General features: G+C 35.4%; 2 protein-coding genes across 2 annotated transcripts in view; both read right to left on the bottom strand.

Annotated features, from left to right (window-relative positions):
- Positions 1 to 475, bottom strand: part of WDSUB1 (WD repeat, sterile alpha motif and U-box domain containing 1) — a 56,951-nt gene extending 56,476 nt beyond the window's left edge. The window contains exon 1 of the mRNA XM_040644637.1: positions 337 to 475. The gene's annotated coding sequence lies outside the window, so the exon portion shown is untranslated. The remainder of the gene's footprint in view (positions 1 to 336) is intronic.
- The window catches only part of BAZ2B (bromodomain adjacent to zinc finger domain 2B), a 404,062-nt gene that overhangs the window by 4,481 nt on the left and 378,126 nt on the right, over positions 1 to 21,455 (bottom strand). The window contains exons 30-38 of the mRNA XM_040644603.1: positions 15,914 to 16,563; positions 15,349 to 15,622; positions 15,022 to 15,177; positions 14,496 to 14,656; positions 11,128 to 11,333; positions 10,501 to 10,636; positions 6,911 to 7,057; positions 973 to 1,238; positions 337 to 480 (exon numbers count right to left, since the gene is read on the bottom strand). Of these exons, the coding sequence (XP_040500537.1) occupies positions 337 to 480; positions 973 to 1,238; positions 6,911 to 7,057; positions 10,501 to 10,636; positions 11,128 to 11,333; positions 14,496 to 14,656; positions 15,022 to 15,177; positions 15,349 to 15,622; positions 15,914 to 16,563 (2,140 nt within the window). The remainder of the gene's footprint in view (positions 1 to 336; positions 481 to 972; positions 1,239 to 6,910; positions 7,058 to 10,500; positions 10,637 to 11,127; positions 11,334 to 14,495; positions 14,657 to 15,021; positions 15,178 to 15,348; positions 15,623 to 15,913; positions 16,564 to 21,455) is intronic.

Genomic DNA, 21,455 nt, shown 5'->3' with positions numbered 1-21,455 from the left:
TTCCACTGATGTACAATATAAGCTCCACCTTAAGTCATTTCCTTACCTTGGGAGCCTTCCCTGTTACTTTTCTTTACCTCTCAGGCTGGGTTTGGTGGCCCTCCAAAGGCAAAGGCAGCTTTATCACACTGCTTTTTAATTGTTTTAACAGTTTTAATGGACTTGTCTTCCAGACCACACTACCCTAACCAAACACACACACACACACATACACACACACACACACCCCTTTTCTCCAAAGGCAGTTCCTTTAATTAATATATTTTTGGCTCACTAGAAGAGTACCCAGCAGGTATTAGGCATTCAATAAATATTGAACTGAAATTATTTACTTACTGTCCACTACTTAATTTCTCTCTAATTGTGGAAAAATCCATAGGCTTCTTAATAACTTTCTTATAACCAGGAACAAGTTTCAAGTTTACAGGAAGTAGAAAAGGCCATGCATCCTCATGAGTTTCCATTTCAGTAAGGATCATACTAAAAAAAAAAAAATAATGTTTGAAATCAGTATCTATGCTTTAGAATTATCTATTTTTATTAAAAACTTAGTTTTCATAATCTTTCACATAAAAACTATACAAATTAATTTATTTTAAAAGATGAATACATTTATTTACACTATAGACTTTACATTTTCCTATTCATCTAAATTGTCACAAAGTCACCTTTATTTTTTTTTATTTTTTTCCAAGAAGATTTTATTTATTTATTTGACAGAGAGAGACAGCCAGCGAGAGAGGGAACACAAGCAGGGAAGTGGGAGAGGAAGAAGCAGGCTTCCAGTGGAGCAGGGAGCCTGATGCAGGGCTCGATCCCAGAATGCCAGGATCACGCCCTGAGCCGAAGGCAGATGCTTAACGACTGAGCCACCCAGGCGCCCCACAGAGTCACCTTTAATATAGTATAAAGTTTCTACACAAATAAAATGAAATGGTATAAATATATTGTACACGCAAACTGAAATAATACCTGCAAAGAGCGAGGTCTTTGGAGTCATCTCTTTTAGGTTTCTTAACAGAAGTAAAACTTTCCTGTTTTGACAAGTTAACAGAAGTGTTTTCCTCCATTTTCCTTTTTTTCAGGTCTTTGTTTCCTCTTTTTAGTGAACTATTTGTAGATGCGGAGTCTTCATCTTCAGTGTCCCCTGTTAAAGTTACTTTCTTGCCTTTCTTTGACTCATTAGTCTTTTTTCCTTTGACGTGAAGTTTTTTGACTTTTAGAGTTTGACCACTTGCCTTAATTTAAAAAAAAAAAAAGGAAATGAGGTATAAGAAAATAACCATCTACAGACCTATTACTTTAAATTATTAAAGTCTGACAGGACAAACAAAAAGAATTTTATCTCTGATCTAGAAGGCTGATAATTTTATTTTTAAGAGAGAGCTATGAATTTGATCTCCCATAAGGTTAAAATCTAATAAAGCATGAAAATCTATCTTAAGAATTCCTAAAACTTGAAGATGCTGATCTCATGGTAAGCCATCTTTGGTACTACAGAATTTAGCAGTATTCCTTTAGTCTAGGTCACTAACCAAATAAGTTTAAAGGTACAAAAGGACTATCTTTTAGAACACAATTAAGAACAAAGGTGAAAATAAACAAAAATAGAGAGCTTATTAATAAGACAACTAAAGAGGTAATTAAAAAACTAGGCCAAAACATGAAACATAGCTCACAAAGTGTAAATAAAGAAAAAAATCTTGTATAAGTGATTATTAAATCTATTGGAAATTTACATATATATTTGTTTTTAGAGAAAGGAAAAAAGGCATTGCTATAAAAAGAGAGTTCCACTAAACTGTGGTTCCCAGATGTGAACAAAGCAACAGTGAAAAATCAGAGAGAGAGAGAGAAAATGTCTGTTTTTGAGGAAAACAATAAAGACATAATATAAAAGAGATCATATTTAAAGGGTATGAATTCTAACTATGGCTCTGTCAGTAACTACGGAATTTATTAAAAAACATCTGTGAGCCCTATCTTCTCATCTGTAAAATAAGAAAGATAAGCCACACAACTGGTAAGGTCATTCTAGCTCTAAAGTTACATGAAAAAAAAAATCTCAGTGTGGCCTTATGCAATGTAACTACAGCTTGCAGTCAGCACACTGATATAACAATGAGTCCCCCTCCCCCATTCAGAAATAGGGAAATAAGTCTGTATTTTGAGAGTTAAATGTTATAATAAATAGATCATAGAAGACAGACATGCACTTCCAGAATAGTGCTAACCCTCTTTTAAAAAATTATTTCTTCTTGGGGCGCCTGGGTGGTGCAGTCCACTGAGCGCCTGACTCTGGGTTTCAGCTGGGGTCATGGTCTCCGGGTTGTGAGATCAAGCCCTGCAACTGGCTCCGTGCCCCAATGGGGTTGTGCGCTAAGGGTGGAGTTGGCTTAACACTCTTTCTGCCCTGTCCTCCTGCGCGTGCGCGTTCTCTCTCTCTCTCTCTCTCTAAATAAATACATCTTTAAAAAAATTATTTCTTCTCTTATGCAGACTGTTACAAAATCTAAGACTGCAGAGTCAGATATTCAGTCCAGCCACAATCTAAAGTTGGCTGTATTCTTGAAATAAATTTGGCTGAAAATATTTCTTTGGAGTATTTCGTAATAATTTCTTTGAGGATTTCATGAACTTTTCTAGTAATATTTTTAAATAATTGCCTGTAAGCAATTAAAATTATTTGGTTCTCTATTGGGAGGCTAAAAGTATAATTAAGGAGATATTTTAATTGCCTGAAATAGTAAGGCAAACTATAAATCTAATACCTTCCCCATATACCAAAGAATCACTACCCCTTGTTATTAACAAAAATAATTAAAATGTTTTACTAACTCTCTTTTCCATTTAGTTTAATTTTTATTCACAAATATCTGATATTCTAACTTTTCATATTACACTAAGCTTCTGTCACTCTGAAATCGTAAGAAAAGGGAAGGAGAATGCTTAATATGATGAAAAAGTCCATTTAATGAAGATTAAATTAAGTTAGATTGAATAGTTATATTACTTAAAAAGAACAAAATTTCATGAATAAGGGGCCTTATGTGAATGAACTAAATTATTGCTTGGGATCATTTTCTAACAAACTCATAACTACAGTAGGAAAACATGAAATTTAAACTACAGAATCAAAAGAACTTTGTGTTTTAAAGACAATGAAGTTTATATATTTCTTTACTAAATGTTTATCAGCTTGCCTCATTACACTGTGCACATACCCATATTTTTTTTCTTAAAGACTTTATTTTTTAAGTAACCTCTACACCCACCGTGGGGCTCAAACTCAACCCCAAGATCGAGAGTCACCTGCTCCACTGACTGAGCCAGCCAGATGCCCCCACGTACACATGCTTTTAAAAGCCCGCCTGTATACAGTTACTCTGTTACCTGATTTACTTTGTTCTGGGAAAGAGATGCCCCACTCCCTACCCTTTTTCTCTATCTTGTTATAACCCAAATTCAAAGAGGAACTTCAGTATGTCTAAAACAGAACCTATCAGATTACACATACAAGGACACATTTCTGTTGTTTGTATATTCATGTATCAGAAGTTTGTGACTTGGTAGCTTACAGGCTGTAAACAGCCCACAGAATGTGTTGCCGTTTGGCTCATATGATGCTTGTATAAAGTCTTGAGTTTGTTGCCAACACTAAACATTTGGGAGGATATGCATAAAATCCATAATCTTGAAATACTGGTAGATCCTGGAACATTGGGCCCACATGTCTACATGACAACTGGCTGGAGTTGAGTAATGACTGTTAGATTTAAATTGGGGCCTGACTTTCCTATTTGCCACAGTCCCGACTCTTCTGTGTCATTTGCCTGGCTTTTATAGGTATTAGAGTTTGAAAACTCATGTGTGTATGTGTCTATGAGTGTTTATAAATATGTGTAGGTATATATATACACATACACACACACACACACATACGTATAAATATGTATATACACATATACACGTCTTTTTGATTCTATGATCCTATGATATGTATAAAACAAATCTATAAATTTAATAAATATATATAAATATAATAAAGTGCATGTATATATACTGGCATGCACATACATATACACAGAGTAAAAATACTTACAATGATATGTACATAAATAGCCATTTGAGAACAAGATAGTATAAATACTTATAAAAATGGAATTAACTGGAAAGATAGTTTAAATACATTAATTTTAAAAATCTTTATATATCAAAATCAAATGTTTAATATTTTTATTGTAATAAGAAACATAACATCTAATTCACTACATTTAAAAAACAGAGAACAGAGGCTTAGAAATCTGCATTACATAGAAACACTTGGATTAGATCACGCATGTCTCTAATTTAAGCAAATTTACTGAAAACAACCTCCTATAGTCTAGCAGATGATAACTCAAGAATTAATATACCAATTTGTTAGTAATTAATAAAGTATTAGAGGAAATTTCTATAACCTGACAGTTAAGAAGCTAAAAGGTAATTTATGTACAACTAGTGAAAATTATTACTGAATTACAATAGATATGACAAAATAATCAAGTAAGGAAAAATTAAAAAGTGATTATTAGTGAATATAATGCCATATGGGACCCTCTGCTATTTTATAAAATATAAATATATTATAAAAAATTATATAAATTATAAAAATAAATAATATAAATCAAATATAATAATGTACACATAACAGAACTTTAAAGTCATAAAAACTCTCACAAACATGACCATATTTGATCTTCAAAAATCTCTACAAATTAGGGGTGCCTGGGTGGCCCCTCCCCCTGCTTGTGCACACGTGCTCTCTCTCTCTCAAATAAATAAATAAAATCTTTTTTAAAAAGTCTATGGATTAGATACCATCCCATTTTACAGATAACCCTGAAGCTAAGAAAGTGCTCCAATATTAGGGATCAGGAAGGTAAGAAAAACCAGCAAAGGGACTGAAAAAGAGCAAAGGCACGAAGACAACGAGGGAAGTATGGTATCCCAGAAGTCAACTGGAAACAGGGTTTCAAGGAGAGGGAGTGCTCACTCTATCAAATATACCTAATAGGTTAGATGAGGCCTAAGCACTGATCATTGAACTAAGCACTGTGGAAGTCATTTGTGGTCATGATAAGAGCAATTTTGGAGAAGCTACGGAGTTGAATATCTGACTGGAGTGAGTTCAAGAGTGATTTGGAGGAGAAAAATCAGAGAACCAGAACAGAAAACTTTCCATGAGTTCTTCTGTAAAGGGAAGGGGAGAAATGGGGGAAGTGAATCAAGGAAGAAGTGAGCCCAGAAGAGGGTTTTTGTTTCGTTCTCTCAAGATGGAAGGAATAGTAACATGTTAGTGGGCTGATGAGAAGAACCCAGGGGAGAAGGAAACATAGATGGTGCAGGAGGAGAGAGAACCGTTGGAATCATACTCCTAAGAAGGTGAGAGCGGGTGGGTTCTGAGGCGTGAGTCGGGGAACCGAGTCTGTCAGAGCCACAAGCAATTCATGGCAACAGGAGAGAAGGTACAGTATGTGAGCACAGACACAGGAAGGATGGTGCATGTGGTGGCAAATTTTTGTAATACTTTCTTCTGGTTGCTTCTATTTTCACAGGGAAATGGGAGTAAGGTCATCAGCTGAGAGTAAGGATGGAGGAGACAGCGTTAGAGGTAAATCATCAGGCACCATTAAAGGCCCTCTTAATGCCTCGAATTTAAAGGGATGGGTGTTTTCTCCAACCACATTCAGATATAAAAGTATAGGCGTCAGGAAATCAAGAGTTGGATTAACCAGAATGATGGTTTTCCCAAGTGAGACAGAGGCAAAGGGGATAAAGGTGGATGCAATGATTACGATAATGAAATGCTGACACATTACAAGCAAGGTTAGGGGAAAAGAGAAGACATGAAGGGGGAAAGGGACAGTGAGAAGGTCTTCAGATAAATGTGCTGGAGGTCAAAGAATTGTTGGGAGTTAGAGTGGGAAAGAGGGTAGACTGAAAAGAAAGAAGGTAGTGAATAGATGGATGTTTGGAATTTAGTTCATGGAGACATGGCAGTTACTGGTAATGGTTAATGGTAGTTATTGGCCAAGAGATTAAACATGGAAGAGAGTGACTGAGTTAGGAAACACCTAACAAAGACTCTGGCCCTCAACACATGCTGACCACTTCTCACTCCTTACTTTCTAATTCTATTATCATGTTGCTTCTCTTTAATCAGTCAGTATGAGTGTCCACAGGTTTCTAATTTAAAAGTGACCAGAAAGTGACTTAAATACATATGACTATTACCATCTGACCTAGCAACTTAACTCCTAGGGTATATACCCAAGATGAGTGAAAACATTTATTCATACAAGAACTTATGTATGAATGTTTCACAGAAGCATTACTCATAATAGCCAAAATATGGAAACCATCCAAATGTCTACCAACTGAAGAATGGATAAACAAAATGTGGTATATCCAAATACTGGAATATAATCTGACTATGAAAAGTAAGTACTAATACACTGTAGAACATGAATGAGCCCTGACAATATTGTGCTAAGTGAAAGAAGTTAGACACAAAAGGCAGCATATTGTACAATTTGATTTATATGTAATGACTGGCAGAGGCAAATCCATTGAGACAGGAAGTAGACTACTGGTTGCCAAAGGCCAAGGGGAGACGGGAGATGGGGAGTGACTGATAAAGGGTGCAAAGACTCTTTGTTGGGGTCACGAAAAATTTGTCGTGGAATTAAATAGTGGTGATGGTTGTACAACTTTGTGAATATTGTAAAACCACTGAGTTGTACACTTTTTTTGGTATACAAATCACAAAGGTGATTTTTACGGCCTATGAATTGAATCTTTAAAAAATCCCCATACAGCTCTGCATTTGATCTGGCAATTAAAAAGTTTAGTGTTAGATCAGTCTCACCTTAGCAATGCAAGCTGGACAAAACCAGTCCCCATCTGGTATAGTGGTAATCTTGGGTCTATGGCAGTATGTGTGACAGCCTTTGTCACAGCCATCACAAAGGAGAAGCAGTTCTTCATTATCTCCCTTTCGACAGATCTGGCAGTACTATAATACATGAGAAATCATTTAAAATTAGCTCTCCGCTGTGAAGAACAGTTACTGGGATATTAAATACACCATAATTCCTAATTTATACTAGTAACAAACATTCCGCTTGCTAACAAATATACAGTAGCCATACACATCTATGTATCTCTCATTACACAGATATGGACCACATGACGGGGTGAGCAGTTCAATTGGGGTAAATGCACATTTCAGGTACACTGCAAAGAACAAAGCTAGAGGTTGAATGCCTGCACACACTTCAGAAGCATGTACACATTAACATATGAAATAATTAACGTGACATTAGAGCACATAAAGCAATGAGTAGCTTTAATACATGGTGTTTTAATTTTTTAATGTATTTCATCTTTTGCTTATCTTAGCATCCTCATGATATCCTAAGAAAGAAATAAGTAAGAGTTAGAGTAATTTTTAAGATCAAAATTAGGAAACTTGTATTAGTATCAAAATTATATATAATAGTAAAGAGATGACCCTATATTTTGTCTAAATTATCCATCTATTTTTTTGAGATTGATTAAAAAAATGTGTCCAAACCAAGAAACTCTGGAATTCAACCCAAATCAAGCATATGTCACAAGTGCAGAAAATGGATCCTACAAAATGAATTCTAAGGAGAAAAAAAACTGGTAACAATAATTAAATCAAAGAATTTAATTGGTCATGATTTATTTTGTAGAACTAAAAATAAAATTATTTCTTCTCTGTGAAAAAGTTTCTAATACCATTAAGAACTTTAAACTCTGTAAGGAGATTTTTCCCCCATGCATACATACTTTGTATAACCAGTTTCACAAAGGGAAAGAAGCAAAGTCAGAAAAGAAAAACTTTCAAGATAGCTTTAAAAAACAGTAAATACTAACACTGTGTTTGACATTTAGCTTACATTCTGTCACAGGAGAAAATGTCTTATCATCAGTATTTTGAAAAATAAAAACATTTAAACTGTAAATCACTTATACTAACTTAAAGTTACATATTTATACTCTTAAAAACAAAACAGCTTAACTGTTCAAACTTAATTTTTAAAACTTTCAATACAACATTAAACCTTAATCTGGGAAAGTCTAAAATAGTCTATGTAACTCAATATATACATCAATGACAGCTTAAAAATCTTATCAAAATAGCAGATACACACTGTTCAGCTTAAATATCTATCAAGTATACGTAATATACATAATACTAAAATTGTCATGTGTACTAAGAGCAAAAGCAGCAGAGTTTACCATTCCAACAGTAAGTAAGTATTTTATGACCTTTCCTATTATCACATCACTAAATACCTTAACATGGTATTATTTCTCCAAATTTCAGTTACATCTTTAAAACTTCTATTGTAAAAATACTGAGAAGTAACATTTGGAAGGTTATAATTAAATCCCTATAACAATAAAAGTTAAAAATCAGTTTCATGAACATTAAGTAAGTTCTATTTCTTATAACAGATAACTAAAAATACTATAAAGTCTCTGACATCTCACATTTATGATTAAAAATAAAATTCTTTTCTGATATTTGTTAAAAAAGGGTGACAGGTATCAAGCTCATAACACTTTTAAAAAGTTACAGCAATAGCTGTAACATGTTAGAGCAAATGTAGAGCATAAAATAGCAGATGTTGCCTATGCTTAACATTAACAACAATATAAAGCATACTGTGGGCATAGAATTATCTGGAGGCAAATTATGACAGCTCCTTATTTCCAAGGTAAGCCTGGTCTCTGGTAAAGGGGGTATTTCTGAAGATACTGAGTACTTTAACATTTTGTTAGGATTTGTTATGAGGATTATTCTAGGCACATTACATTTCTAGTTAAAGGTTAGAAGGTGCTCATTCAGCTTTGAATATGAAACTATGCCTTCTTTTCAAGATAGTTTCATAGCAAATAATGTACTATTAAATACTAAAAATTGAAGATTATAAGAGATGGAGTTAAATAATGATAAATGTATATTAATAACATGAAAAAGACTTATGAATTTGCCAGAAATGAATTAAAGCTTTTGATTGCAGAAAGTAAGTATACCAACATAAAGGCAGATTTTGGTACAAATTTTGGGTTTATATCTATATAGAGGTTATAACAAAACTGACCAGATCATGATGACTATTTTTGTGTATATGAGAAAAAGAACTATTCCAATTTCATTTTGATGTAGAATTCGATCTCTTCTGATCATTATAGCCTAGATTTCATCAAGTATATTTCTTCAAGGTGATTTTAAAACTGGTTTTAATAATAAGTTTTAGAAGAAAAATTCTTTTTACCTGGTAAAAATGCTACCAGATGAATGGAATATGCCTTTAATCTTATGGTAAATTGTAATGTGGACTGGAAAAGACCTAAATTTGAGCAGACTGTAAAAACTGCAGATTCATTATTCCATGGATATTTTATATGAAGAAGGGAAAAACCACAGAAGAAACCAAATTTGCTTGTAAGAATGAGTAAGGCCTTGAGTAGTCTAAACTTAGAGGTAAAAATAAAGGAAAGAATGTTAAATTATTTAAGGATCACTTCTTTTCTTTGGGGAATGACTATTTTAAGTAAAGGAATTTTACTCTATGTCATTCATAAAAACAAATCTCAAATGTTTGGATTTTACAGCTAATCTGTAATTCAAAAGCAAATGTCAAAGTAATTCATAAAAGTTCAAATATAACAAATATTTCTATATCTGATATATAAGAGGCAAGAGGGACATGAACATGATTTAAAATGAGCATCTCTCTGGAAGAAGATAAATGAAATATAGCTTTTATTTTGAATATATAGTATTTGGTGCCTGGTACAAGGTGATAACTACTTGGGCTTGACCAAAGAAGGCGAAAAACCAGTTTTAATTGTTAGAAGAAAAAAAATAAAAGATCTATTCTTCAGGTCGGCTACTTCCAAATGCCATATACATGATATCAAGTGCACAAACCAAGAGCTCTCTGCTTATTTTGTATTTACTTATCTAAGTATTTCTCAGCATTACCAAAAAAAAAAAAGAAAGAAAGAAAATTGATAGAAATATAAACACATTTTAAGAATGCAGTAAATGTCTGTAGCAGATAATGTCAGCAAATGGAATGTTTACAAGAGAGAAAAGGTCTTCAAAATATTTAGATGAACAACAATTACGTTAACGGAATATAGAAAACAACTTCAGTCAGTTATAAACAATATTCAACAGAATGAGAATCAAGATTTTTAAAAAGAAGAGATAACATATTTGGTAGGTTCCTTCAAAAAGCTCAAAATAAGGAGAAAAGTATCAAACTGATACAATATTTAAGAATTCAACAAACTGTCAAGTAAAGCATACGTTATTTTGACAATAGGAAATGTGTTAATTAGGAACGATTTAGAGGTTGGGAAAAACAGAATAAAGTCAATTAGTTATAGTATTTCTTAAATGAAAACACTTACAACTTTCATTATTGATTTTTCCCATGCTATTGATTTCTGTAACTGCTGAATGCACAGAGCTACCTGTGCTGCACTGCGAGCTTCTGATAATGCCCTTCTCCATACCCTGAGCCCTGGAGCAATATCCTCTTCAATTCTGCATTGAAATATAGAAAAATTAAGTAGGTCACATCCACATTTATGGCTACTGAATGTGAAACAATCATCACACTGAAAGCCAAGCAATGACAAAAACATGGAACAGCCAATAAGAATAAGGTTTAAGCAACTAAATTTGATGTAGTGCACAGACTGTGGCTACGTGCCTCAAAGCTTAGTCACAACCAGGTAAATGTCAGATCACTTTGCAGGATTATCAACGCACATAACAAAAAAAAAATGTTTTTACAAAGCACCATGCAAATAGCATGATCCGTATGGATCACAGACATACAAGAAGATACATAGATAACAGGCAATAGAAAATAGGCTCCAATTAGCAAAGAAGCACAATAATTTTTCAAGTTAATCTCAATAACCTACCCGTCACCATCACCACTAATGGATGGTGCAGGAGCAGGGACAGTAACTGTGCCCACATTATCCAGTTTGATCTGAATGGTGGTACTTAAGGGGCTCTTCAGATACCTTCTCTCAATGTTCCGCTCCAAATCAGCCAGCCTGGTTACAGCTATATCTAGGGGGTTGTCACTCTTCCGTTCTAGTGCATGTGCACTGCTTTCTTCTTCGCCAGTAAATTCTCCATCGTGCTCCTTGCACAATTTAGAAAATGACTTATGTTCAAAATATACCAAGTCCTCCCTTTCTGATGCAGGCTCTGGACACATCCAACCCTATATATCAAGAGAATAATGTTATTATGGTTTCCTCTTAAAATGCCTGATGGGTGAATTACCTGTACTTAAAATACAGCAGCAGACACCAGCAGATCTCAAGGATCTTTACTCAAAGTTTTTACCTTGTGTTTCCTAATGCTAGGTAGAAACAAGAACAGAAAATTAAAACAGTTGTAAGAAAAGTCTGAAAAAGAAAATTTAGTAACTTTGATATTATGAAAGCTATAATGAAAATCAGCAAAGTACTCTGAAGGACTTGAGGATAAATAAATACTTATTCATTTCATGGGACCACTTAAATGGAAAACTCTCGGTAGTCTCTGAACTTTGCTCTTCCTTTCCATTTTTACTCCTCCAGCACTTTTCCGTACTTACCATTTTTCCTTCAGCCCCAGGAGCTTTGCCTGAACTGTTTACATTTGTCTGTATGGCTTTTCCCCCTTCCTCTTCACCTACTTAAAACTCTACTCATCCTGTGGCTCTCATGTTAAAATTTACTTCCTCAGGGAATCTTCCTTGACCTCCTTTCGGAGGTTAAATCTCCCTGTTACAGGCTCTCATAGAACCATATAATACTCCATAGCCTTTTGGTAGTCACAATTTTACATTACTATGATTATTTGATTAACATTTTCTACTTCTAAATTCCCTGAGGGGAGGGCACATGTCTGCTTTTAGTCATCTTATCTCCAGCAGAGTAGGGCAAACACATGGCACTCAATATATGTATGCTGATTGAATAAGTAAATGGTCCTACAACTCAGCTTGCTTATATCAATCTTCTAGCTTTAAATCCTTCAAAGACTCCCTACTATTTAACAAAGTCCATATTTTTACCATGATATTCAAGTACCTCAATCTACCTCTTTCTCGCATGTTCCCATTTATGTACCGTACACTGCAGTCCATTCCATGACTTCCCACTTCACAAATATGTTCTGAGCCCCCTGATCCTGGTGCTCCACTCGTGCTGTTTGCTTTTTCTAGTATGGCATTCCCTGTTCTCTGACCATCAAAACCTTTGTCATCTTCTCAAATTCCATCTTGACTTCTCCATGAAATCTTCCCTGATCTTTCTCTTATCTCCCCACCAGAAGTCATGTATTCTTTTTCAAAATCCATGTGTAACTCTGTTCTTGTCTGATCAGTTACTGGATTCTACAGAGATGTATACATGTCTTGTTTACCTATTATATGACAAGCTTTCTGAGGGCAGAAACCACCTTGTATCCAATTTTGTGATGTCCACTGCCTGATGTAGAATAGATACTTGGTAAATAAGAAACAAAATGACCATCATGCTTTTTATTAAATCTCTTTGGCAATAATTATTACCAATTCTATAGTGGGACCAATTCTTTCTCATGAACTCAGTAGAACATTTATATTTAGGAAGTATAAAATTGTAATGCATAAGTGCATTAGGTACAAGTCATGTCGAATGGCCTCATTCTTAAAGTTTGAAAGGGATACTACATACCGCTTAAAAAAAAACTCCACTTAGCTACTGAGAACACAGCCAAAAACATCTAAGCAGCCAGTAATATGATAAGGTCATTGCACCAAAATTTGAGTATATCTCCAGGAAAATGTTTCAGGTCCACAGTCTGACTTTATACACAACTAGAAAATCGTGATAATATGCCTTTGCAACCAACAGCCAATCTGAATTGGCAAGTTAGAAAAGGTGAAGAGGAGTTGGAGGAAAATAGGGCTAGTAGAACCAATCAAATTTAAACCAGGAAATAGTAACAACTGACCATGAGAGAAAACAGACTATACAGAAAGCAGATGTCGTGGTTTAAAAAGCAAAGCACACTAGGATCATTTAACATAGGGGTAAAACCTCTTCACACTCCCTGAGGGAATCATTATCTAATCATTGGTCTTCATACTGAAGATACTGTGTCACCAAGATACTCTAAATCAAACTCATTATTATTCTCAATTTAAGAAGGCAGTGTAATACATAAGTGATCCAACAAACATGTTAAAAAACTACAGGACTAAATGGAATAATCATCGTTTCTCCAGAAAATTAACTTGTATATAAGAGTTCACTTGTTGAAGACTCCAGATAAATGAGGCATTTTTATATTGTATTATAGTACCAGGAAAAAGATTCGTATAGTTACCTAGCACAATAGTTTCAGCAAATGACAAACTTCCCAAAGGCAGTAATTATGTTTGTGGCAAGAAAGGAATATTTTATTAGCTCTGGAACATGATATTTTTTGGAGATCCCTGAAAATTTCCAAATGCCAGCATTAAAGTAGTTTTGAAGAAATATTTTAATCATTGGATAGGACAGTATTATATCATAAGTCTCTCATTCTGGATAAAATGTGAAAAAAAAATCAAATCGAATTACATGGAAACTATATTTTCTAAACCTTTTCAGGTGTCTGTCTCATGCTTAGTCATCATCAATCCATTTATTCTCAGAGATGTCACCTTATTATCAATTGAGAAGACCTTTATACTCCTCTTTACAAAACCAAAAAGTCTTGCACAAAGGCAAAGCTTTCCTTCCTTTTGCTGTTCCACTGGAAGGCAGTTCTGATCACTGTTTGTGACAATGGTAATACCCAATAGATAAATACATAAATTACAGCTTTACATATATGTATGTTGGGGGTGTGTGTGAGTGTGTGTACCATAATATAACACATATTCAGAGATATCTATATTGTCCAATTTTAAATTATATAGAGTGAAAGTCTGACATACAACTTGGCTTGTAGAGAAGTGCTTTCTGGACCCACATGAAACACGACGGTAGGAGTTTAATAGAGCATTACATTATCATGCGTAGCACTGTGAAATGGCTTGCAGTAAAGAACTGCATACCAGAAATGACAGTTTTGATTGTCATTAAGGAGGCAGCAAGATTGTGTAAAAAGAACATGGGTACTGCAGTTAGACTGACTTGGTTTGAATCCACATTTAGCCACTTACTACAAGACCACTGGCAGGTTACTTACTCTGAGCCTTGTTCCTTACCTGTAAGATGGGGAAAATTAATTCAGGATCATTATGAGGATTAAATGAGATAAAATGAAGACATTTAACATAGGAACTGGCAAATGTCAGGCATATAATAAATATTAGTTACCTTCCATTATCCTAAAAACAGATTTTATTCCAAGTCAATTTTACCTTCACTTGCAAACTTGCTGATGCAACTCTCCTTTCTAGGTCTTCCACCTGTTGAAGAATACTCAAATCCATTTCCATTGCTTGATCTTCTACTGACCAATTCTCCACAATATCTCGAGTTACCTGGTTTTCTTCGTTTTCATTTAATTCAATAATAGCAACTACATTTGAAAAGAAATTAATTTTAAAATCCACTTTATTCCCCAACGATTGCTTTCAGAAAGTAAATAAAATTCCAGGGGTAACATGTGCATGTAACTTAACAGACAAAAGTGCACTTGTAAGCAGAGAGCTTACTTTTAAAAGTAGGAATATTATTTTTTAAGAACACAATACATCTGCAGGTTGTAAAAAATTATAAGAAAGTAATGCCAATTTAAGATTTATAAATAGTTACTATTTTTTGAGAAAAACAGAAAAAAATGCCTGTTAGTAATTAATTAAGACATACTAAAATACATTTTAAGGTGAAAGAATTAATTTTCATAAGTAAGCAAGGGAGCAGAAATCTCTTTTAGGTACATACCATCCTTATTCTTGATGCAGGCTTGAGTAATATAATCCAGGTGTTTCTGAATTTGTTTCTGTAATGCCTTTTCTCTTATGCCTCTGAGATGTAGCACTTTGAGCAAAGCTTTTAGGTCCTCTGGGTCAATAATTCTCCACCAACCAAACTGCATTTCTAAGATAAATATATACATCTTTTACAGATATCTTGAATATGAATTAACGACACAATGCAAATCAAAAGATTTATAACTACATATATAACCATCGAAGGTTCAGTTATAATATAGGACTCTATTAACGATGAAATAGAGTAAGTGGCTAAAAACTCTCTCAATGTACCTACCTTCTGGAATAGGTTTTGGACTAGGAAAATCTACTGGTTTTGCTACTTCAACAGGCGCAGGTTGAGTTGCAGAGACTTTTTCATTCTGTGGCACTGGAGATTCACTTTTACTTGAAGCAACATTGGGATTCAAGAATGAATTACCATTCCCTTCGGATAATCCCAATCCTGATCCCAGACTAGGTAAAGGTGATGGAAATGGAATATTAGAAGCAAGCACGCCAGTGGGCCATCCACAGAACTGGAGTCCCATCATAGATACTCCACTTTTCATCTACAAAAAACCAAAATATTTTAAAAGCAGAATCATCTAAAAAGTTAGGAAAAATGTTTAGCATCTGAAGTTATTTTTTAAATTCTGGAAAAAAAATGGTAATTCGGGAAGCCTTTGCCTTAGGCTAGAAATGAGTAGTTGCAATGACGCTTAGTAATAGCAATTGCGACTCTTTCCAGTTTTCAAACTGTGTTATACAAATATCCAACTGATTCCCCTGGAGTGAGAATCTTCATGGGGTCAAAGATTAAATAAAGCAACATAACATGAGTTACAATATGCACTACAAACCTGAAGAGGTGATACAGCAAATGGATTGAGGCCCACAGGAGTCTGAGCAGAAGATGATCCCAGAAGGGGAGCGGGGGCAGGTGAGGGTGATGTAGATGGTGGCTGAGACTGAGGAGTCACTACGGAAGCAGCTGCTACATCAGCATGGGTAAGTGAAGTGTCATCACAAGGGGTTCTTGGCAAAAGGCTGAACCACTGCCTGTTCTTTTCTGTCAGTGTTTTTAGCAACTGGTCATTGGGTAGAGGACTGTAGAACTTCCCTGGACCGCTTGAACCAGTACTGAACAGATTATTAGAGTCTGTCTTTTCCATGTTGCTTTGTGTTGCAGTTGATTGAATGCTGCCCAGTGAATGTTTTCCACTATTCTGATAAGACAATGCACACCCATTTGTGCTACTATTTGGTTTGGGGGTCATCACATCTGACTCAGGAGGCATCTTAGCTACTTCTAAAAGCTTGCTTAATTTTGAAAAAGAGCCAGGTTTCTGAAGAAACAGATTTGTGTTATCTTTAGGATCTTCCTTTTGCTCACAATGATCTGGATTTGAACAATTTAAAGTATCTTCGGAAGTTTCAAATATTTCTTCTTTGATCTGGATACTTTCTGCCTTTTTGAGTTTTTCTCTTTCCTTTGCAATTTCTTCAAGTCCTACAAAAGTGAAAAAGTATTAAGAAGATCAGTTACTTCAGATTCCAACCAATACTTTAATTGTATTTTATTACTTTTTATCAAGTTATATGCATAAATATATAAATAAACTTTTCTAGATTACTAACATTCTCCATTTTTTCCTTTTTTATAGGCTAGATTTGTTTGCTCACTGGAAAATTAGTGCAATTTTATAATTAATTATTAAAAATATTAACATATTAAAAGCCCTAATACACAACAAAAATTACTATTAATATTTTTGTGTAAAAGCTTCTAGGAGTTCTCTATGCATACACATATATACGTAAGCCTATAAAGTAAAAAAAAAAAAAAAAGGAAATTCTATTAAAATATTCTAACCTACATGTTTTACCGAATAATACTCTGTAAACATCCTGCTGTATCAATGAATATATAACTACACCATAAATTTTAATGGCTATCTTCAATGGAATATATCATAATTTAAATAATCAATCTTCTACTGATGGCTATTAATAGGGCCTAATTATTCACTATTATAAACAGTGCTGTAAATGATGAATGATCTTGTATCTGTATGGTTGGACTTTAACACTTCTTCTCTGATTTACTTCTTTAGGATAAATTTCTAGGGAAAAAAAACCTCACTGAATATTAAGATAGGTACTTTTCAGCGTTTTTGCAATATAATTGTCAAACTGCCCTCTAGAAAGTCTAAATCAATACACATTAATGCCAGAAGTACACAAAAGCATCTATTTTCCCTATCCTTCAGTGAAACTCACTACTAACGATATTTTTTGTCTTTTCCAGTATCTGGGAGGTGGAAATCTGAACTGTATTTTTTTCTGATCACTAGTAAGGCTTATTATCTTTTCATATGTCTATTGGTATTTCTCCTTTGTGAACCTCTGGTTCATATTTTTGACAAATGTTTTAAAAAATAATTCATAAAAACTCTTAAAAATATAAATCTACTAGTTTAGTCGATTTGAAAAGGAATACATGTTCAAGGTAAAATATTCAGTAATAAGAGGTAGAAGGTAAAACCCTTTCTGTCCTCCTCCCTCAATCCCTATTTCTACTCTTCAGAGGTAACCATGGTTAACCAATCATGCCTGTAGATCCTTCTGGAAATCTTATATGCATCCTTGTGGCTATCATTTTACATTATTACACAAATGGGATACTACTCTTCACTTTTCTGCAACTTAGAACAAAATCCAAACCCCTACACAAGGTCTACAACATCATATGATAGTTCCTGCAAACCTCCACAACCTCAGGCCCCTTTTGTCCTTGTTCTTCCTTTCTCCATTTTTTCAGCTTCTCAAACATGCTAGGTTCTTTCCCTTCTTGGGGCCTTTCCACTTGCTATTCCCTCTGCTTAGAATACTGTTTTACTGACTGGCTCTTTATCCTCATGTTTCAGATTAACTGTCAGTTTGTCACAGAGGTATACCCTATTTTGTAGCAGGGTCCCCATCCCATCCATCTTGGAATATCATTCTGTATATTTACTTGGCAGATTCACCATTAGACACAATAATCTGCTTACTTTCTATTCCACTCCCCCTCCCACACACTAGAATTTAAATCAACAAGCTTTACTTAAAGGTAGAACAATGTCTACCTTGCTTATTATTGGGTCTCAAATGCCTAACGTGGTGCCTGCTATAAAATAGGGACTCAATAAATATTTTTAATGAGGAAATAAAATAATGTATTTAATATTTTCATTATACACCTTAACAGCTTTCAGTGGCAAAACATAAACTGTACTTCATCAGCTGCATAATATTCTATTATATGGATATATCATGATTCATTTAACCAATCTTCTGTTAATGTTTGAAATAGCTCTTATATCCTTCTCTTGATATTAGTTTCTACCCCAAATTAAAAGCCTATTCCTCAGACTTATGCTTCTGGCCAATCAGGTGTCACAGGGACTAGATTCACCTGCTGGCATGAAACAACCAAAAAACAGACAAAATATATGAAGCAATAGTTTGTAAGAAACTGGACATCAGGTAACAATGAGAGAAAACAAATGCAGCAAGCCCTACGACTGCTCCAGCTTACTGCCTTGGGACACTTTCCAGGCTACATCACAGGGAGAAATCCAGGCAGAGCTGGCAGACTCCTGAGATGAGAAGATGGACCTGAGAGTCCAAGGGAGACCCAAGTGGCTCGAGCGCTCAGGACGGAGTACTGGAGAGGAGAGAGTTGCCTGGAGAGAGAACTCCACAGGTCTATGGATGGACCCCTCGAGTGTTCACCTGAATACTCATCAGTGCCAATGCGTCAGGAACCCACCTGAGCCCAGGGAAAGAACCACTTGAAAAGGACTAGAGGTGACAATGCTAGGTGCTCATACAGCGTGGGAATAGTACCCATTCCTACCAACCAGCTTGGGAAACCTCAAATTCACAGGTGCCAGGCAGAGTACTTGATCTCGCCCTGAGATCTTGCCCTGAGAAGAAAACCCTACTTCATCACCTCCAATTAGGCAAATGTGAAGAGTCACAAATATTGTCTTCCTATACCTGAGCTTTATACAAGTTATTGGTTAGTAAAGAAGTACTAATAGTTATTCTTGATTTATTCTGAGAACTAGTATCTTATAAAACCTCTGTCATATGTCCAAAAACAAATGGACTAACCAACCAGTCAACCAATTTTTACTTGTTTGAGACTAGATGACTTCCCATTTATATGTAATAAGGTAGATTGAGATGATGATACATTTTAATAGCCTACTCATGGTTGTCTTTAACTTTTATATTCACATTGCTTAATTATAACCACCTAAACCTCTAATTAAAATGTAAAATTATTTTTAAAAAATTGAAAGTATATATAGGATGTTTAGTATAAAGAGATTCTTTAATTTTAAATAATATTCTATCTCCATTTCATACAACCCCCGGTTCCTTCCAATCCTTACTTCTCTGACATGTGTCAATGAGTATTAAAAAACATCTTCAAAACCGACTGAAGAAGAGGAAGACAAGAGATGAAATAGGGAGTTCTGTTCACCTGATTCATTTCCCTGGTAGTAAATGTAAGTGCATAATGACAAGGAAAATACCATTTCTCAATTAAAATAGATCCTAAAAAAATACCACGTTTTCTACTGGAAAGAGACTACGTCTACCTGAGTTTTACCAAAATCACTTTGAACCCTCTCAATTCACCTAACAGTTGTCATTGGACCCCAGGGGTTCACCACTCTAAGTTGAAGTGAAATTTTTTTCCTTTGGCTCTCTTTAGTTGGGCTGAAGCAAGCTATAACTTTCAAATAAATTTTACTACACTGTAAATAAAACACGGATAAAGGACATAAGAAACGTAAAAACCCTGCCATAGAATACAGGTGTCTATGCAATGGCTTCTTCCCAGGACCCACAGGCACTTTCCCATTCAGTACAGCACAACCTCAGAAGTACTTGCACTGCTCTTTAGCTGTCTTCACGTCGATAGTGCTACCATGACCCAGCTCTTAGAGTTCTTGCTATTACTGTGGAGAAGACAAAGGGAAGCAGACACTCAACATTTTGTCTCTCTAGGATTGTTCCTTCCCAGTCTGGTTCAGGAATTTAAAAAAAGATGATTGATACCATAATACCGTCTCCCTTCAGGTAAGAGTCCCCCACATACCCATAACAGGAATTTGTTTTGTACTTCTAGATCCAATGCTGTAACCACATCCTAATACAAAATGGAAGAGTAACATTCACATCACAGTATATACATATAATTAACAACAAACTTGTTTCATTTTCCTTCCACTTTGCCAAGGGCCAGCAGGAGGAGAATAGAGCCTTTAGTAAGCTAACATCAACACTGTTCTCAGGGTCCTAGGTATACCCACTTTGCTTCTTGGTATGCATAACCCTTAGCACTGTTCCTAGACCTGAAGGTCCCTTGATAGGTTTGCTGTTAGAGAAACTAAGTGCTTTTTGCTCTTTCGCACAATAACCCATCAATACAGAGCAAGGTGTAAGGTATAGTGTTTTATCTCCTGGGGTGCTCTTATCACACGTCCAAGTCCTGTGGAACCACCGTGGGAGCTGGAAGATCCTGTGTACTGTTACTTCTCTGCTTATAAGTTGCCTTTACTAATAAACTTGGCTGCATTTAGCACTATGTGTGTCATTAGTGGTTTTTGTAACCGTGCAGCTTGTACAGCAGTTGGTTTCCAACAAAGTCCTAATGTCATGCATTTCTGGAAGGGGAGCACTCAGGGGTGGAAGATTTTCTCCTTGGGGTCAGTGGTTATTCACTTGGTCGAGTTAGGATGGTCTCAGTAGCTATGCCCAAAGATGCCAGAAGCCCTGAAGTGTACACTAAACAGGGAGACTAGTGGTGATAAAGTGGCTTGAAATGCAGTCGTCCCTCCTTCCTTACCAGCTTAGAGATTTTCCTAAGTCCTAAGTTGGAGGCTGAACTAGAAAGGGTGACGGCAGACCCTGTAGAAGGGAAAGTGGGGCAAACTCCCACAGTCACTGTTAACGATATCTGAGGCAACGAGCTCCTGCGGTAGGAAGCCAGTTCCTGTGAGGCATGCTCTATAGGAGCTTGAGTGGGGATTCCAGCAGAAGGAAATCCAGCAATGAGCAGAGGAAGAAGAGCTAGGTTCTCAACAGGTCCACTATCAAAAGCAGCACTTGGCAGCATCCTTAGAGGCTTGGCTTGCTTGTGTGCACGATGAAGGGACCACAGTGGTATTAAAACAAGTGGAGAAGGGAGAAACACATGCCCTCATTACAGAATGAGCAGTCTGGGTTGACTAGTGGTGCTGGGACAGCTATTGCCACCCCTTTCAAACTGGATGCCTGGTAGCTCTGGTAAGACAGATCCCTGTTGGGGTGCTTTTCCTGAGACTCTTGAATGTGAACTGG

Source organism: Ursus maritimus, unplaced genomic scaffold, assembly GCF_017311325.1.
Source record: "Ursus maritimus isolate PB19 unplaced genomic scaffold, ASM1731132v1 scaffold_1, whole genome shotgun sequence".
NCBI lineage: Eukaryota > Metazoa > Chordata > Mammalia > Carnivora > Ursidae > Ursus > Ursus maritimus.
The sequence above is the reverse complement of the archived record's forward strand: the minus strand, read 5'-3'. Positions and strand labels throughout refer to the sequence as shown.